Raw genomic sequence first — 17,552 nt, forward strand, 5'->3', positions numbered from 1 at the left:
ATTCCCTGCACTTAGAAGACTAGCATATCAAGATGGAATTCCTAAACACAGAATTCAAAAAAATGAGAGCGTCTCCAACATGCAGCCTGAAACAGCACAGCTCAGCTTCGTTACAAATACAGAAGGAGATATGCTTGGACTCGATGTGAAGGGGTGGTCTAATACAAAACATCCATTTGAAGCCTCCAGATATTATTTGCCTGGTATTCCATCAGGATCTAGTTCCACAAAGCTTCACCTGTCAGCACAGCCATTTTTCCAAGGGGCGATGGTGACCCACTTTCAAGGCAAGGCATAGACGCTCTGTGAGAGGCACATAGCACCCCAGCTCTCACTGGGGAGTAAGTCAAAGGGTCCATGTTTCAGGCAAGCTCAATTACAGATGCAGCTACAGTCCATTAATCTGTATACCTGGGGAAGCAATGCAGACATCACGTTTTCCACCCCACACCATCCCTTTTGAGTTGGTGGCAATCTTGCAGCCAACCCATCCTTCCAATCCGTTGCTTAAATCTCTGAATGCAAAAGCAGAATCTTGAGAATTAGAACCGATTATAAATTGATAAGAGGTTGGCTTGGCATGGTTTGTCCCCCCAAAAATCTTGGGAACTGTTGTCTATTAATGGGGCAGACAATAGAAAGGTAGCTCGCTCATTGCTGCCAGAGTACACGACGGTGCCTCCTACCGAGCCAGACCACTTATCTTTCCAGCTCAGCCTTGTCCACTCATCCTGGCAGTGAGTCTTAGGCAAAGTTCTTTCCCGTCACCTTTTAACAGGAGATGCTGGGGACTGAACCTGGGACCTTCTGTATACAAAGCTGATGCTCTTCCACTGAGCCACAGCCCTGTTATTGCTAACCTCTTTAACAAAAAACCTCAGTTCCCTGGTATACAGTTTAAAATCTACTGATTTAACGGATTAAGCAATTAGGAGAGACCAAAAGACACACACAAGAACATAAGAAGAGCCCTGCTGGATCAGTCCAGTAGTCCATCTAGTGCAGCATCCTGTCTCACACAGTGGACAACAAGTTGATATGGAGGGCGAATGACAGGGCCTAGAGGCTGCCTTCCCCTAAAGTTATATCCTGGCACACAGGGCTTTTTTTCTGGGAAAAGAGGTGGTGGAACTCAGTCGTGGAACTCAGGACCGCACAATGACGTCACTTTGGGTCAGCTGGAACAAGGGGGGAATTTTTTAAAGTTTAAATCGCCCTCGGTGAAAATGGTCACACGGCCAGTGGCCCCGCCCCCTGATCTCCAGACAGAGGGGAGTTTAGATTGCCCTCTGTCTGGAGATCAGGGGGCGGGGCCACCAGCCATGTGACCATTTTCAAGAGGTGCTGGCACTCCGTTCCACTGTGTTCCAGCTGAAAAAAAACCTGCTGGCACATATTCAAAGTCTGACTGTCTCTGAATGTGGAGGTTTCTTTTAGTCACCATGGCTACTAGCTACCGATAGGCCTATCCTTCATGAATCTGTCTAATCCTCTCTTAAAACAGTCTATGCCTGTGGCTGTCACTGCATCTTCTGCCTGTGATTCTACCTTTTAATCACTCGTTTAATTACACATTTTCCATTCAGTTGGGTGAATACAAAAAGAGCATGCAAAAGCATCCCTGACTTGTGGCACTGCCTGCCCTGTCTCCTGTGCCAGCCGCAGCAAGGGTCAAACTACATTTGCCAGTAAGAAAACGGGAGAGGGGAGGGAGTGGTGGTTCTGTACATTTTACAAGGCTCTCCCAGAACAACAGCAAAACACACACGCACACAAAGGACACTGCATCAGGTCTCTAAGTTCGTTCTGCTAGTTGGTGCTCAGAGATGCCCCAGCCTCAGGAGCAGCTGTTCAGACAAGAATTGTGCCTGATTCTACATGACAACGCCTAATGGCGCTGCTCATGTGGCTCCCAGGGGGCCAGAGAAGCTTAATGGCTCATGGTCAGGACCTCGTCCCTAGAGTCACAAAGACAGATGCATTTTCACTACCTTCTGGGAAAGGGACAAGAAGCCAACACTACTCGGGGGGGGGGGGGGCGGGGAGGAAGAAGAAAAGGAAAGCTATGGGGAAGTGCAAGCCAGGCTCCACCATTTGCCATCCCTGGCCCAGCTTCATTAGGCAGGCAGAATATCTTTGGCCATTTAAAAACACACGCTCTCTAACTTCTGATAATTCGACAAAGGCTAAAATCACAGCCATGTTTCTCTCCGATATCCAAAAAGGTTTACTGCCTGGAAGGGTAAGAACTGCCTATCTGTAAAGGAACTCTCCCTGCTCTTTTGTTTTAGCATGAACCAAGCACATGCCTGCTCAGTGGTAAAAACAGGTAGGAGCCCAGAGCTGTGACTTGTACAGAGATTCAATGAACAGCCTCCTTCCAGGGCAATTCTGCTGTATTGAGAGGGGTGGGATGCTGCTGGTGCAAACATACGGCACAGCTGGTCACCTGCCAACTTCCAAGCAGTTAGAAAGGAGCGTGGCCAGAGCAGCATGCAGAGACATGGCGGGCAGCCTCTACTGCAATGGGTACTTTAGACACACAAAGGCAGCAAACTAGAACTGAATCTTGGCACACTGCTGCAACCCAAAATTTGGGAATTGCTGCTTTAAAACCACTGGTGATATATGGAAGTCACAGTGCCCTACTCTGCTCTACCGTAGTTGCGGGGGGAGGTACTCCAGGGATTTGTCAGTTTACCTCCACCACCACCTTATACCGACATAAGCTGTCCTCTCCAAAAAGCTGCTGAGTCGTCACTGAGGAACGCTCTTCCAGCCCACAGCCTCTCCGCTTCTCCTACTCATTCCAGCCCCCCTGACCTTGGCTCAGTTTCCCAGCACACAACAGCAAAGAGCATTTACTTCGCCCCCCTAGAAACGTGACTGTTCTGCTAGCAAGGATAGAGAGCAGAGGAGGAGGTGGGGGCGAGGAGAGAAGAAAGGAAGAAAACTATCCAGAACGTTAATTAATTGAGGCTTTTGTTCCATTCCTTAACGAGCATTTAAACAGCAGATTGAGTTACACCGAGGATGATGATATCGCACCAAAGCGGTGGAAAGCGATGCCAACATTTGGAGTAGCACAGACTGGGCTTGCTTCAAAAGGAGGTTGGGGCCACCATCTCACCTGGCAGCACCCTTGGAACACAATCCACCTATTGCCAGCCAAACTTTTGTACACAGCCGAAACATCCCAAGCAGTGTTGCGGTGTTCCCATGTCACTTCCCACCGAACCGCTATGCTTCGGCAAGGACAAAGTCAAGGAAGATCCACAGCAATGAAAATCCATCTCTTCAATCTGGCAGGTCAGTTTGATGGAGGGCCAGACCTGGGCTGAGGTCGAGCCAACACCATGGAACCAGACCGCGATTGTGGTTCAGGCAGTCCCAAATCCACAGCCTGCAGACATTTTGAGAACAGCAGTAAACACACAGACCAAAGGCTCCGATACTCTTAATACAATGTGGAAGGAGAAGAATTTGATTGAAGAACCTCTTGTAAGTGGCTGGTCGGCAGCAAGCGAGAGAGAGAGATGGACCACGTTCATCAGCTGATTTTCCTGGCATCCACATGGAGTGTGATAAAGGTTGAGCAGGTCGCTTGATGGAAACCCAGTGGCTGACTGATCTGTTATGAGGTTTCCAGCCCACTCCACCCACTGACAAACATTCTGCTTTGACAACCTGTTCCTGTATCTTCTTGAAATCACCCAGTACCCCCAAGTGGTGACTGCAGAATCTTTACTGCAAAAGACACTTCCAGAAGATATCATTTTCTTCCTCAAACTGGCGCAGTCCTTACTGATCAAGGGAAGGTGGTATTCAGTAAAGGTGGTTTGTAGGCTGTTGTGGTAAGATGGTTTGCAACAATCCCACTAGCCCAGCTGAACTAGGAGTGGTCAACACAAGAGACGGCTGTGTTCTCCAGTATAGAAAAAACAGCTATGGACTATAGGCAAACCAGAACACCAAGTCCCCAGTTCAGATATCATCTTTGGTGGTCATAAGCCATTCGCCCTCTCTCAGCTCCTCAGTGTCTATTAAAGCCACCTCACAGGGTGGTGGTTCTGAGAATCCTCCCGATTCTGTACAGAAGACACTGAATGCATTCAAGTGCCACGTATAGATTATTACTGTGTTGTGCAGATTCACTACACACGCAGCGCCTCTGCCAGGAAGCAACCCAACCCATCTTGTAGTGGCAGAGCATCCACGGTTTGATCACTGACATTTCCAGTTTAACCAATCTAGGACAGTAAGGTCAGGGTAAAACCTCTGCTCAATATTCTAGAGAACTCAGCCAGTTTCAGTAGGAAGGACTGGATTTGATGGGCCAAAGGCCTGACTCTGTATAAGGTCAATTAAGCCAATGTCAGGGAATATTTATCCATGTGGTCAGATCTCAGAAGATAAGCAGGGTCAGGCTTGGTTAGTAATTGGATGGGAGACCTCCAACAAAGACCAAAGTTGCAGAGGCAGGCAATGGCAAACCACCTCTGTAAGGCTCTTGCCATGAAAACCCCACCAGGGGTCGCCATCAGCCAGCTATGACTCAAGGGCAAGATTTCATTCATTCATAGCTATTTACTGAACATAACATGCACAGTGTCTGTGAAAGTGACAATGGACTCGTAACTGTAGTAAATCACATCTGATATTCAACCTCCAAGAATCAGAATGAAGGCCCTTAGAGGATGGTCAAAGAGTCAGGCTGTGCAGGAGATGCGTGGCTGACTCTACCAAACCTATTTATTTTCATTTCACAGATCCCTTAAATAACATGTACCTTGGCCCTCAAGTTTGTAAAAAGGGCTTTTCAGACACATTATCAGAAGAAGGTCCCCTGGTCTCTTCCCTCACAATTTTCTCTTTTGGCCACCACCCCACCCTTCCACCTCCCATTATTATTATTAGAAGCAGGGAACCTGCAACCACTTGCCAGGCAGACCATTTTCACATTCTCCCGCTATTTCCTCTTTTCCTTCCCTGAAAGCCCTCATAACCTCTTCCCCTTTCCTGCTTCCTTCTCTTCTTTCCAACCACCAGTCAACCTATCTTTTTCTCCACCTCAACCCCATCTTCAACTTTCCCTCCTTCCCTCCCTTTGGCAGCCTCTCTCTGAGAAAACTCTGCATGGTTCTAGCCACAGGGCCAGGGCCAGCTGCATAGTGGGGAATCTGAAAGTACTTGTGAGGAGCCCTTTCTCATGTATTCCCTCCTCATACTATTTCTTCCTTCCCTCCTCCTGGCAGCCCCATATCCTCACTGTTTCCTTTTCTCCTTACCGTCCTGGCTACCGACCAACTAACCAACCTTTTATTCTCACACACCCCACCATTGTCAGCTATATTTATTTACTTCATTTATAGCCCTCTTTTATCCGCAATGGGGACCCAAAGCAGCTTACAGCGTTCTCACTTTTTCTATTTTATCCTCACAACAATCCTGAGGTACATTAGGCTGAGAGAGTGTGCCTTGACCAAAAGCTCACCCAACAAGCTTGCATGACAGAATCTGAAACTCTAACCACTGAGCAACACAGGTTTCCATGGGGTGGGCACTGTTGAACAGTAGCAAGTTGCCAGGCCTGGGTGAGTAATACAAGTCAGATGGTATCCAGTTGCCAGGCATTTGCAGGCCAGGGATGCCAACATCTCCCCCCCCTCCAAGTCCTGGCTGCCGGAGGGGAGAGTGGGGAGGCAGGCTGGGGGCCACTGGAGCAAAGGCCTAGATGACACCAATGACTCTTTCCTCAAAGGCCAAAACAGCCTTGGGAACAGTACTGCCTTCTCCGCCTTCCTTTTACTGACAGAAACCAAGACATGAAGGCTGTAAATACTGATGTAGTTGCCTAGCAACCCCCCATTCTGCCACTGAGAAAGCATTCATTTCTTAAAGCTACATAAAGTGCTTCTATTATTTGATGGGGTTAACCCCTTATTTTTTAATTTTTACTTCTTAGATTTCAGATTTTTCTGCTAACCTGGGACTTTTCCAGATTTGTCTTGTCTGTTCAATCTCCGGATTTAAGTATCCACCAACGGGGCCATGTTGAGAATTAGATCTATATTCATATTTTTGTCACACATCAGCCAAGCTTCCTAGAGGGACAAGACTCAAAGCCCAACCAAAAAAGCCAACAAATTACAAGTTTTTTTCTTTGAGAAGAGATTCTTAGTGGAAACGGATCCAGGCATGACAGGATACCTGACTGCTTCCTGCCATCCATCCAATAGCTACAACCACTTGGCAGCTTGAGATAGTTGGTTCTCAGGAGCATAAAGATCCACGCACAATGGCATGGCAGCTTCCGGAACTCCCATGGACTGTGCGGCTTCTTCTACCAGAGTTTGGTTAAAAATCAATCCAGTGTTCCCCAAGCCAAGTCAGTCTTTTCTTATGCCCCCTTGCACAAAAATCACAACAAACCACTATGTACTGGACCATTAAGATGGCTAGTGGAAAAAGAGGGGGCTATCCTCTCAACACAGTCACTGATAATGTGGTTGGTTTCAATGTCATTGATAACTTGACAGAAAATGGAGGCCTCAGCTAGTCAACCGCCCTTGGTCTCCTCACATGAAACTTGTCAATTTTCATTATCCATTTCCCCAAGGTTATATGCATAGTATCCTAACACAGTAAGCTAGACTACTACCCTTCTCTTCCTGAGGGTCTTTCCCACTGAGTTGCTGGGCCTACTTTTCTGGTAGCCCCCACCCAGATCCCGCCTCACAAGGAAGTTCTTGATGCTATTGGTTTGGGCTACTGAACCTCAATGGGGTGCCATTTTCCTGCCTCCAACCTCTGTCTCTGAGGGCTAAGCTTCCGTCAAGATCAGCCCGGTGTGTTTTGGGGAGGAATGGCATCACCCTGTTATCTCAGGTTCCCAGCTCCAGGATGGGAATAACTTGCAGATTTGGAGGGTGGAGTCTGTGTAGGGTGGGGTATGGGGAAGGGCTAAATCCTAGCAGGGCTTAATGTCATAGACTCCGTCCTCCAAAGTGGCTGTTTCCTCCAGGGGAACGGATCTTTGTAACCTGGAGATCAGTCATAATTCTGGAAGATCACCAGGCCCAACCTGGAGTTTGGCGACCCTAGTGATATCTCAGTTCCTGTGGGGAAGTTTCCAAGACTTCTACTGTCTCCCAGCAGCACAATTTCACTTTGCAAACTGAATAGCCTATTTCCAAGTAGCACGGTTCATGGGGCCAAGCTACACATGACGAATGACACTTGAACAGCAAGTGTATTTCTCCCTGTTCACTTGCCCTCCACTCAATCCACTTGCTGTTCAAGTGCCATTTGTCATGTGTAGCTTGGCCCATGATGAACTCAGAAAGCCTCTTTAGGGCTTCACCAAAGACTCTCTTGTATCAGTCTCACCATCATTTCACAAGAATGTTTGGCCCCCTGGGGTTCTGCATTCCATCCCCTCAGCCTGTCCTTTGGGCCTTGCCCACTTATTAGAAAATGCCTCAGCTTGATGAGAAAGTAAGGGAAGGGGGTTACATATAAAACCAAGGAAAAGGAAACTGTAATCCTTGCTCATTTGCTGGGAATCTAATCAGTTGTCAAAATGCTGCAGATTTCTTCTAAGAGTTTCTCTAAGTGAAGTCTACTGCTCAGTCCCTGAGGAATATTAGTGGGATCAAAAATGGCAGTAAAGAACAGATGGCCCATAACAGGAGAACTTCAAATGCCCTGATGGATCAAACCAAAAGTATTTTTCTCCCCATAAGTGGCCAACCAGACACTCTGAGAGCTCATCAACATGACACCAAAGCACCCCCCCCCATTCCCTCCCAAATCTGCTTCTGCCTTTGACTATGGAGACTCTATTCAGCTATCAGGGCTGACAGCCATAGATACCCTTGTGTTTGCCATCAACTTATGTGACCCACAGGGTTTTCAGAGCAAGAGATGAGCAGAGGTGGTTTGCCGTTGCCTACCTCTGCACAGCAGCCCTGGTTTTCCTTGGTGGTCTCCCATTCTAGTTCAAACCAGGGCTGACCCTGCTTAGCTTCCGATGAGATCAGGCTAGCCTGGGCCGTTCATATCAGGGCATCAATACCCTTGCTGCCCCCTATATATTTTTCGTAGGTATATTTAAAGAGCTGCCCTTCCCACCCCCTGCATTTTTGGTAACCAAAAGTGGGGTATGCACATCTAATGAAAGTTTTGTTTTTAACTCAAATCCCCAAGCCACGATAGCATGTCCAAATATTTGGACGAGAATCATCTGCCATAGCTCTGTGGCAAAGGCCTAATCTGGACCCAGAACGAGAAGATACATTTATTGGGACTGAATTACCATCATTGGCAATCTTGACAATATTATACTATTGTCTGACTTAGAGAGAAAAACCTTAAATTCGGTCTCTCTTTCCCTCCAGGGGGGTGGAAAATACCTTTGCTTTATTATGAAGTTTGCGAGGGTCTTCCTTTTACTTCACCAACCGCTTGATCAGCATTTTCAAAGCAGTAAAGTCATTTTCCGGATACAAAAGATTCGCATAATCATATCTCCCCCAGCAGTTCAGACTACGATATAGACACACTGGCTTAAATACTCATGTACTCAATGCCTGGAAGGTTTAACTACATTCTCCCTGGCCTACAAAGCTGCTATCGAAGGGTTCAGAGGCCAAAGACACCCGCTTGAAAATAAACACAACTCTTCCTCTTACTTTTTCCTAACATTACCCAGAAATCCTCTTAGAGCCAAAGAAAAAGAGATGACTCTGGAAGTGCAGCAGTGTGTCAACTGCACTGGCACCTTGGGAGAAAATTTGGTAAAGAGGGCAACGGGGTGACAGGCTTGCTGGAAAGAAAAGAGCGATCTATATATATATATTGAGCAAGGCAGACTTCCAAACAGCCCCTCGCCTTGGGCGAATATGAAGGGACTCCAGGCGACTGAGCCCTGTCAACTGGAAGACAGTTGGCTTTTTTCTCCCCACTCATCCCCATCTAGGAGACAGCAGTAACCATTTCTGTCTTCTAGTAACTCCAGTGCACTTATTTGTGTGAGAAGTGGGGGGTGGGAATCCTTTCTAAGCCCTGGGAAAGCATGCAGAAACACTCTTGGCATACAAACCAGCCACACACCAGATTCAACACAGCATCAGACTGATCCCCCTATATGAAAAGGAGACAGTTGTCCAAAAAGGGGGCTTTGTTAAGAGTGAATCTTACATTTTGCTCTATTGCATATGGGGTGGGAGGGGGGAGATGCTATATTTCTAGCATATACACGACTGGCCCCCACCCCATGTCTCCAGCGAAGTCTCTTGTTCTTCTGAAATATTTGTAGTTAATAAATAACCCCTTTCCCTGTTACTCATTCCTGGCCTCGCAGTATACGGCTGCCAAAAACGTAGAATTCCACCTTCCCCCCATTCCCTATTCGACTCCCACATGCAACTTACTCAAGGGGCAGAACTCCCATTTCAATTAGCATTAGGCTAATGAAGTATCTTAGAGTTTTTAACCCCATCCACCCTTCTTTCTTTCCTCTCCCCCTTCCATTCTAGTATGCTTTATCGAAAACCCCACCACAAATACTGTGCCTTTCCCCCCCCCATTATAAAGATACACACAATAAAAATCTAGATGGATGGAAGGTGGGAAGTAGGGGTGGGGAGAGAAAGCACCAGTCTTTGGCTGGCTCCGTCTCCATGGTTGATGGGATTTTGCATGGAGTTTAACCATCAGCACCGCTGGCGAGCAAACATAAAGCAACTCAGAGTTGATTTTCCAGATAAACCAGCAAACAAGCATTTGGTTGGGGGGGGGCACTCCAAATATCTCTATTTCAAAACCTCCACCCCCAGCCACGCCAAGATCAAAACATGAACGCAAAAGGCAAGGCAGCTCAGCATCCAAGGGGCTGCAGGGAGGGGGGGGGGATGTAACATTCTGTGCCTGAATAAGAGATCTCTCCCCCTTTCTGTCCTATTTCCAAAAAAAATATGTACGTATTAAGGAGAAGCTGCCAGATCTTTTTAGACACAGTAAGGAAGGGAGGCTTGGAGCATGAAGAAAGGGAGAGAAATTCCATCCTGTGATGACTGTAAATCTTCCAAAAAGAGAGAGTATTTCACAGTTAAAACAAACTAGGGATATATGCGATCTTCTTACATGCCCGCCATAACCCAGCCTTGTCCCCTTGAGGGATGTCAGCAAGCCCTCTTGGACTTCCAAGCCATTTCCAGTCCCGGCCCTAACTGTTGCTTTTTCCAGCAGAGGGAGGGGGGAGAGGTGATGCCCCCCCCTTCTCTCTCTCTCTCTGCACAATTTCCGGACAGAGGCACGGGGAGATCCGCAGTGTGCAGCGCGAAGCCCCGTGCGCTTCCCACACACAGCCACGGGATAGGCGCCTGATCCACAACACATACACACACACCTGCCCCGCTCGGGCAAAAACCACGGGGACGTGTGGAAGCCCCGCGCCGGAGGGCGGGAGGCGCTCGTGGAGAGCCCGAGCCCCGACTTACATGGACATGATATTCCTCGAGATGTCGGTGATGTTAATGCTGGCGCTGCTGTTGCTGGTGCCCGAATCCTGCCCCTCCAGCAGCGGGAAGAAGGTGCCATCGTCCAGTTTGGTACAATCAATCTCGGTCTTATTGCACACGCAGTTGGCCGGGCAACCCCAGACGGCCCCCAAGTAGTCCCCGCAAAGGCTCCAGAGGAAAAAAACGTTCCAAAAGCCACATTTGGTCGGGTAGAGTAAGCCATCCATCTCCGGCTCGCTGGGGCTTTATTTCCAAGGCAAAGAGGGGAGGGCTGGGGGGGGGGGTTAGAGGGGAGGGGAGGGAGGGGAGGAAACGGAGGCAGGAGGGGGGCTGAGGACGGGGGGAGCAAGAAGAGCGGCCTCCCCCCCTTTTCAAGCCAGCAGGCGCCCCCGGTACCCTTCCGTCGAGGCCAGCATGGTGCCAAGGCTGGGGCGGCGGGTCCCCCCGGTTAGAGGAGCGATGTCCGAGGCATAGCGGGCGGCGGAGGGTGCCTTGTTGATCCGTCGCCGCTCGCGGAGAGACTTGTGCGAAGATCGCAGCGGAAGATGGGAGGAGAGAGGCGGCAAGGGGGGGGGAGAATATATATATATATATATATATATATAAATATATAAATATCTCCCTGGCTCGCTCTCGCTCTCTCTCTGCTTCAAGGCACCAAGTCCCACCTACTGGGCAGAATTCAAAGTGAAGCACCTGCAAGGGGGCGAGGGGCAAAATCCCCCCCCGGGGAGAGGGTCAGAGAGGAGGGGGCGCCCTGGCTGCCGGCTCCCCTTCCTCCGGCTCCCTCCGCCGCCTCCTGCCGCCCTTCCTCCCCACGCCCAGCAATGCTGCAGAAGATGCATGCAAAAACCTGACCCCCCCCCCCCGCTCCCCGCCTCCCCTCCCAGCTAAGTGGCTGCACAAGGGGGAAGCCTCCGCGCTGCCTGCCTCGCAATTAAAAAGCAGCGGCGGCGGCGAAGCAGGGTTTCCCCTCCCTCTTCACACCAGCCAGTCCCCCCCACCCCATCCTAAACCAGGCTATGCCCCCTGCCCATCTTAAATAAGTTGGCAAGAGGGAGAGGAGGAGGAAAGTGCTGCGGAGTTTAGGGAGGGGGGGTCCCAAGTTCAGGCTAAGCAGGCGAAGGAGAGGCTTTACTCGAGAGTAAGGGACGCCGGCCTGCCCCCCGGGGGGGGGGCTCTTGGACGGATCGGGCCGCTTTGGCGTGGGCTGGCCGCCTTGGACAGCCCTGCAGCCCCCTGGATCTGAAAAGGGAGGGGGGCTTACTTCCGAGTAAAAGCGCATCTCGGATAGGGCAGGCTTGAGAAAAGTTCCCACAGTTGGGGTTGCAAGGGGGAAAGGCGGCGAGGGGGGGCATCCCGACAGGGGTTGCCTGCTCGCTTGCTGTGCCCTCCCCCCTCCCCCCTCCCGGCCTTTATTCCTGCAATTGAGAAAGAAGAATTTGAAGGGGGGCTGGAAAGAGTCCCTCGTCCTGCATTTTATTTTAACCTCCCCTTTGAAAAATCAGCAGAGGGGGAAATCGGGTAAGGAGGGGGATAACAGGCAGGATGGAAATGGGTTGTTTTGTAAATTGCGGGGGGGGGATCTCTTGGAAGCAGATTTTGCAAGCATGCATGCAAAACCGTGGGGGGGGGGTGCAAAAAGCAGGAAGAATGGAGCGAGTGTGCGTTTAAAGGGCTGATCTCAGGAAGCCGAAATGGCATCAGGAGATGTGTGTGCGAGAGAGAGAGAGAGAGAGAGAGAGAGCTGAACAGTACAGCGAATTAAGATGCAGGGTGCATTTTGGGGCAGGCACAAACCCAGGCCGATCAGCGCCCTCCTTAATTTGCTTCTCTATGGTGCTTTGCCTTGCGTGCCTCTTCCTTCTCTCCCCCCCCCCCCCAATCTCTTTTAATAGTCTCTTGTTTCTGCTCCTTTGCACACAGACACATCGTGATAAAAGAGCAGCGTTTCAGCCTCTAGCCTGGACCGGAGAGCCTGCTAGGTGTCTCTTTCCAACTCTTAAGTTCCAGACAGTTTGGGGAAAGAATTATTGGGATGGGGAGGGGCAGGTGGGACTTGGAGGCATAGTTCTTCGCCGATCTCCTTTCCAAAATGTTTGATAGATGAGAACGTTCTTTAAAAGGCTGATTTGGGGGAAAGGGCGGGCCTCAGAGGAGGTCTTGCTGTATTTCTGCCTGGAAGGAGGCTAGCCCGGCACAGAGACTCTACAGAGATGCAATGGGCATCCTCGTTAGAAGGTACTTCTCTCTGACTCACCCTTTGCTGTATTTCTGGACTCCATTTCTGAGCATGAATCCTAACTGGAAGAAGGCCAGCTCAGCACGGTGATTCCTACAGAGATGCAGTGGACATCCTCTTTGGAGCATAGGGAATTCTGCTGGATCAGGGATGAACTAAATTCACACTATAGAGACAGAAGAATCTCTCTCTCTCTCTCTCTCTCTCACACACACACACACACACACACACACACACACACACACACAGCCCAAAGGTTGTTTAAGAGCAAGCCAGGCCAGAGCAGTAAATCATGCAGAAGTGCAATGGACAGCCTCTGTTAAGTTTGGTATAGTGGTTAAGAGCACGGGACTCTAATTTGGAGAGCCAGGTTTGATTCCCTACTCCTGCGCTTGAAGCCAGCTGGGTGACCTTGGGTCAGTCACAGCTCTCTCAGAGCTCTCTCAACCCCACCCACCTCACAGGGTGATTGTTGTTGCGGGGATAATAATGACATACTTTGTAAACTGCTCTGAGTGGGCATTAAGTTGTCCTGAAGGGCGGTATATAAATCGAATGTTATTATTATTATTAAGGATGGTTGATTTGGGTTCAGAGGGGCTTTTTATTAATTAATTAATTGGTTTAACACAAAGAATGGAAATTACCACTCTACCGGCAGAGCTGCCAAAGTTGAAATCTTATGTTCTTAAAATAAATCTAACTGGTTCCTGTCAGTTTACTGCCTTTGTCTATGGAGGTTTTACTAAGCTATCGTGGCTAATGGGAAATAAAAAGACCTGTTTTCCTTGATTTCATTTTCAAATCCATCTAAGCTGGTTACCAGCACCACTTCTTATGAGAATGGTGGAATTTCCCCTAAATCATGCTCATAACAATGCTCATAAATTTTCAATACAGCCTATTAAGACATTTTTTGCCTGCCTTTCTCTTTGGAAGGGCCCATGTTTTGTTTTTTAAATACATCCATGAATAAAAAAGAGAGCAAAATCTGCAAGTTCAGCAATTAAAACCGATCCCAACAACCAGAGATCAATCACTCTGCTATATGCAATGGTGTTAGCTAAATAGGGCACCCATGTTCCAAGGCAGTGTTTTCTTATGTGCTTAAACTTTCCCCAAGAGGACCTTTGTTCCCCTTCCAAATTCTCCCTTGCACATTATTGCACATCATTGTGGTTATTCTATAGATTTTGTAACCCTTTCTCTTGCATTTTGGAAGCATGCAGTCAGTGTACCCCACCCCACCCCAGTTTAGTTGGTTGCCGCTATGAGAAGGAATTCCATTTGTTTATTCTGAATCAACATGAAAAAAAAAATCCTTCTTTCCCTCTGCTACCTCTGTCTATTTTGGGTGGCACAGAAACGCCTCTCTTGCTTGCGAACTCCATCTGACAACTTTGCCGAATGTGTGCTGCATCGTGAGCTTCCCGAACTTTAATATTTTGTCAGCAAGATGTTGTGCGACAACACAACAACATGTGCTAATGTGGAGCCTCTGAATGTGAAAATGTGCTTTCGGAATTGGAGAGAAATGTAGGTTTGTGTCTTTCATAACACCTTGGGGTAAAGAATGCAACTAGACACCTGTGCTCTGTCTTGAACAGCTATGTGGGCAAAAATGGAATGGGTGCAGTTTCCTGAACACTGCATCTCTGTGCTAGGAAAAACTACATGTGATGAATTGCTGCCTGTGGAAGTCCTGCAAGGGAAAAAAATCCCCTTCCCTTTATGTAAGTATTTGGTTGCCCTGTACCCACACGCTGAAACTTTACACATGCAGCCTGTTCCTCTATATACTTTACTTAGGAGTAGGTTCCAATGAGTTTTATTTAGTTCATTTATATCCAGTCATTTGTTGTCTACCTTTCTCACTGAGGCTCAAGGCAGATTACATAGCGTGAGTTTAGAACTGTCAATTTCAAGGACATTTCCATAAACAATGCCATAGGGTAAATAAACCCAATTTTATAAAGAAACAGCATAGTAAGAATCTAACACAGAAGAAATGCTGAAACAGAACATAAGCAGTTCTAGGACTGACATGAGATCACGTGAAGCACAAGTAGCTCACAGGAGCACATGTTTAAGACAACAGGTAGTACGTAAGGCAACATAGTGGTGAACTCTGTGGTCCTCAAGTCATTAGCAAAGCGCCTGAGAACCCCTCCCTACAATACAAAAGCCTTTTTTGAATCATTTGGTTTTGCATTGTTTGTGGAAAGCTAGGAGAGTGGGGGTGCTCCTGACCTCCTCAGGCAGGCTGTTCCACAGCATAGGGGCCACCACAGAGAAAGCCCGTGTACGAGCTGCTGTTGATTTTGCCCATGTGCAGGATGGCACCTGCAGTAGACCCTGTTCAGATGAGCGAAGCTGCCATGGAGGAACACAGAGAGGGAGGCTGTCCCATAGGTATGCCGGGCCAAGGCCATGAAGAGCTTTGTATGTAATAACCAGTACCTTGAACTGAGCACAGTAGCTGATAGATAGCCAATAGAGTGACTGCAGGATGGGGGTGATGTTCATGTTCCTGCTCGCTCCTGATAGCAGTCATGCCGCAGTGTTTTGCACCAATTGGAGTCTCACAAAGTGGGAGATCTAAAGAGGCTTACAGCATTCCCTTGCCTTCCATTTTATCCTCACAACAACCATGTGAGGTAGATTAGGCTGCAAGAAGATGACTGACCCAAGGTCACCCAGCAAGTCTCCATCGCACAGAAGGAATTAAAACTTGGCGTCTTCCAGATCCTAGTCTGTCACACTAACATCTGCAGTACACTGGATCTTAACAGGGCATTCTCCCAAATACAATGACCAGGGGGGGAAAAACCACCTGATGTTGTCTACTCTATTTTTTCATCTTAACTGGTATCTGATATGCAAACATCATCAGGTGAAATTTTATACCACAGGGAAGAAATCGGATCACAGGTGAACGTGTGCAAATCTAGCTGCCGTTCAGGATACAGCTGTTCTGACCAGTGCAAAAGTTATCTGGAGGAACCTTTTCTGGGTGCGTTCATACTTGCTTCCCACCAATAATGGGTATCTTGGGAGTCAGAAGAGTCCATGGGGTGCTGTATTTAAGAGGTTCCCATTTCTTCCCTGCAAGCATATATATAAATGCTAATTGTTTCTTGCGGTGTTTGGTGGGGCATGGCTCACTGGTAAGTCAGCTGAGGTCCCAGAGCCAGTCCCCTCCCTCTCCAGTTTCAAAGCATCAAACCATGGATGATGTAAAAAACTTTCTACCTGGCCCCCTGGAGAATCACTAGCAGACGGTAATAAAATTTACAGACCAATGGCCTGACTCGGTACAAGACAGCTTCATTTAGAGAGAGGCTGTGGCTCAATGGAAGAGTGTCTGCTTTGCATAAACGCTCCTGGTCTTCTCTTCCTAACTGTTCTGCTTGCTCAGAGCTAACCATCAGTTCTGGGACACTATGAACCATTGATACAGTTGCTGTGGATACTGGCATATTCGGTTTACCATTCTTGCTTCGTAATTGTGTTAAATCCTGTCCACATTCTGCACACAATCCTTTCATAACAACAGGATGGCTGCATCCTTCCAACCTCACCAGAATGCCTCTGCAATAGTATGTGCATAAAGTCTGCTACCAAAGGTGAAAACATGTAATTCATACAGCTTGGCAATCTTCTCTAGGAACTCCTTGCAATGAGGACGCAACCGTGTATGCAACATAGGTTCTCCTCTCCCTAACTTTCAGTTAGGGAGAGTTGCATAAAGAAGGTCTTGGGTCCAATTCCCAGCATCTCCAGTTTTAAAAAAGATCAGGTAGTTGGTGACATGAAAGACTTCTTCAGATGCTAGAGACCCACTACTGACCTCCTCAGCACAGGGCAGCTTCATGCGTTCATGTGGTTCTGACATCAACACAAGGCAGTGTGGGATTAACTTGTCACTTCAGTACTGAGCAGAAACATTATGGATCTCTTTCCAGAGTGGCCATACAGAGAGATGCGTTTTCCCAAGTTATCTCTAGGTTTCCTACCAAGGCCCATTTGTGGCTAGAAATAGAATTCCATAAACTCAAGCACCTGCTGGGGTCCAGGTTTTCTTAAGAGGCCTACCTGCTCAGGGCCAGCATTCTTATCTTGATTTTCATTTATTTATGTACTTCATTCAGACCGTGCCTTTCTTTCCAGCAGAGACCCAAAATGTATGAGATTATTCTCTCCTCCATTTTGGTGTAGTGGTTAAGAGCAGCAGGACTCTCATCTGGAGAACCAGGTTTGATTCCCCACTCCTCCGCTTGAAGCCAACTGGGTGACCTTGGGTCAGTCACAGCTCTCTCAGAGCTCTCTCAGCCCTACCCACCTCACAGGGTGATTGACAGGATAATAAAAACACACTTTGTAAATCGCTCTGAGTGTGGCATTAAGTTGTCCTGAAGTGCGGTATATAAATCAAATGTTGTTATTATTCTTACTATTATTATCCTCTCAACAACACAGTGAGGTAGTTAGACTGAGAGTGTGTGGTTGGCCCAAGATAATCCAGGACATTTCCATGGCAGAGTAGAGATTCGAACCTGGGTCTCCCAGATCTCAGTCCGATGCTTTACCCGCTACTCCATGCTGGATCTCATGACAGGGGGGTTCTCTACAAAGGAGTGTTTCCTGGTTCATCAGCCATGCCTCTTCCTGCAGACAAACGTATGAAGCCCAATGCCAAGGCAGAACATTGATCTATCTATGCAGCCGAGCAATCTGGCTGGTAGAATGCTGCTTTTGTGCCCTCTATCTGAGCAAGAGAAGGATTG

At 48.1% G+C, this 17,552-nt stretch overlaps 1 protein-coding gene across 2 annotated transcripts in view; it reads right to left on the reverse strand.

Annotated features, from left to right (window-relative positions):
* Positions 1-10,750, reverse strand: part of NTRK3 (neurotrophic receptor tyrosine kinase 3) — a 409,536-nt gene extending 398,786 nt beyond the window's left edge. For both annotated transcript variants that reach the window (XM_055002827.1, XM_055002826.1), the window contains exon 1: positions 10,503-10,750. In XM_055002827.1, coding sequence (XP_054858802.1) covers positions 10,503-10,750 — 248 coding nt within the window. The remainder of the gene's footprint in view (positions 1-10,502) is intronic.
* Between the last annotated feature and the right edge of the window lie 6,802 nt (positions 10,751-17,552).

This window comes from Eublepharis macularius, chromosome 18 (assembly GCF_028583425.1).
Source record: "Eublepharis macularius isolate TG4126 chromosome 18, MPM_Emac_v1.0, whole genome shotgun sequence".
NCBI classification, from domain to species: Eukaryota; Metazoa; Chordata; class Lepidosauria; order Squamata; family Eublepharidae; genus Eublepharis; species Eublepharis macularius.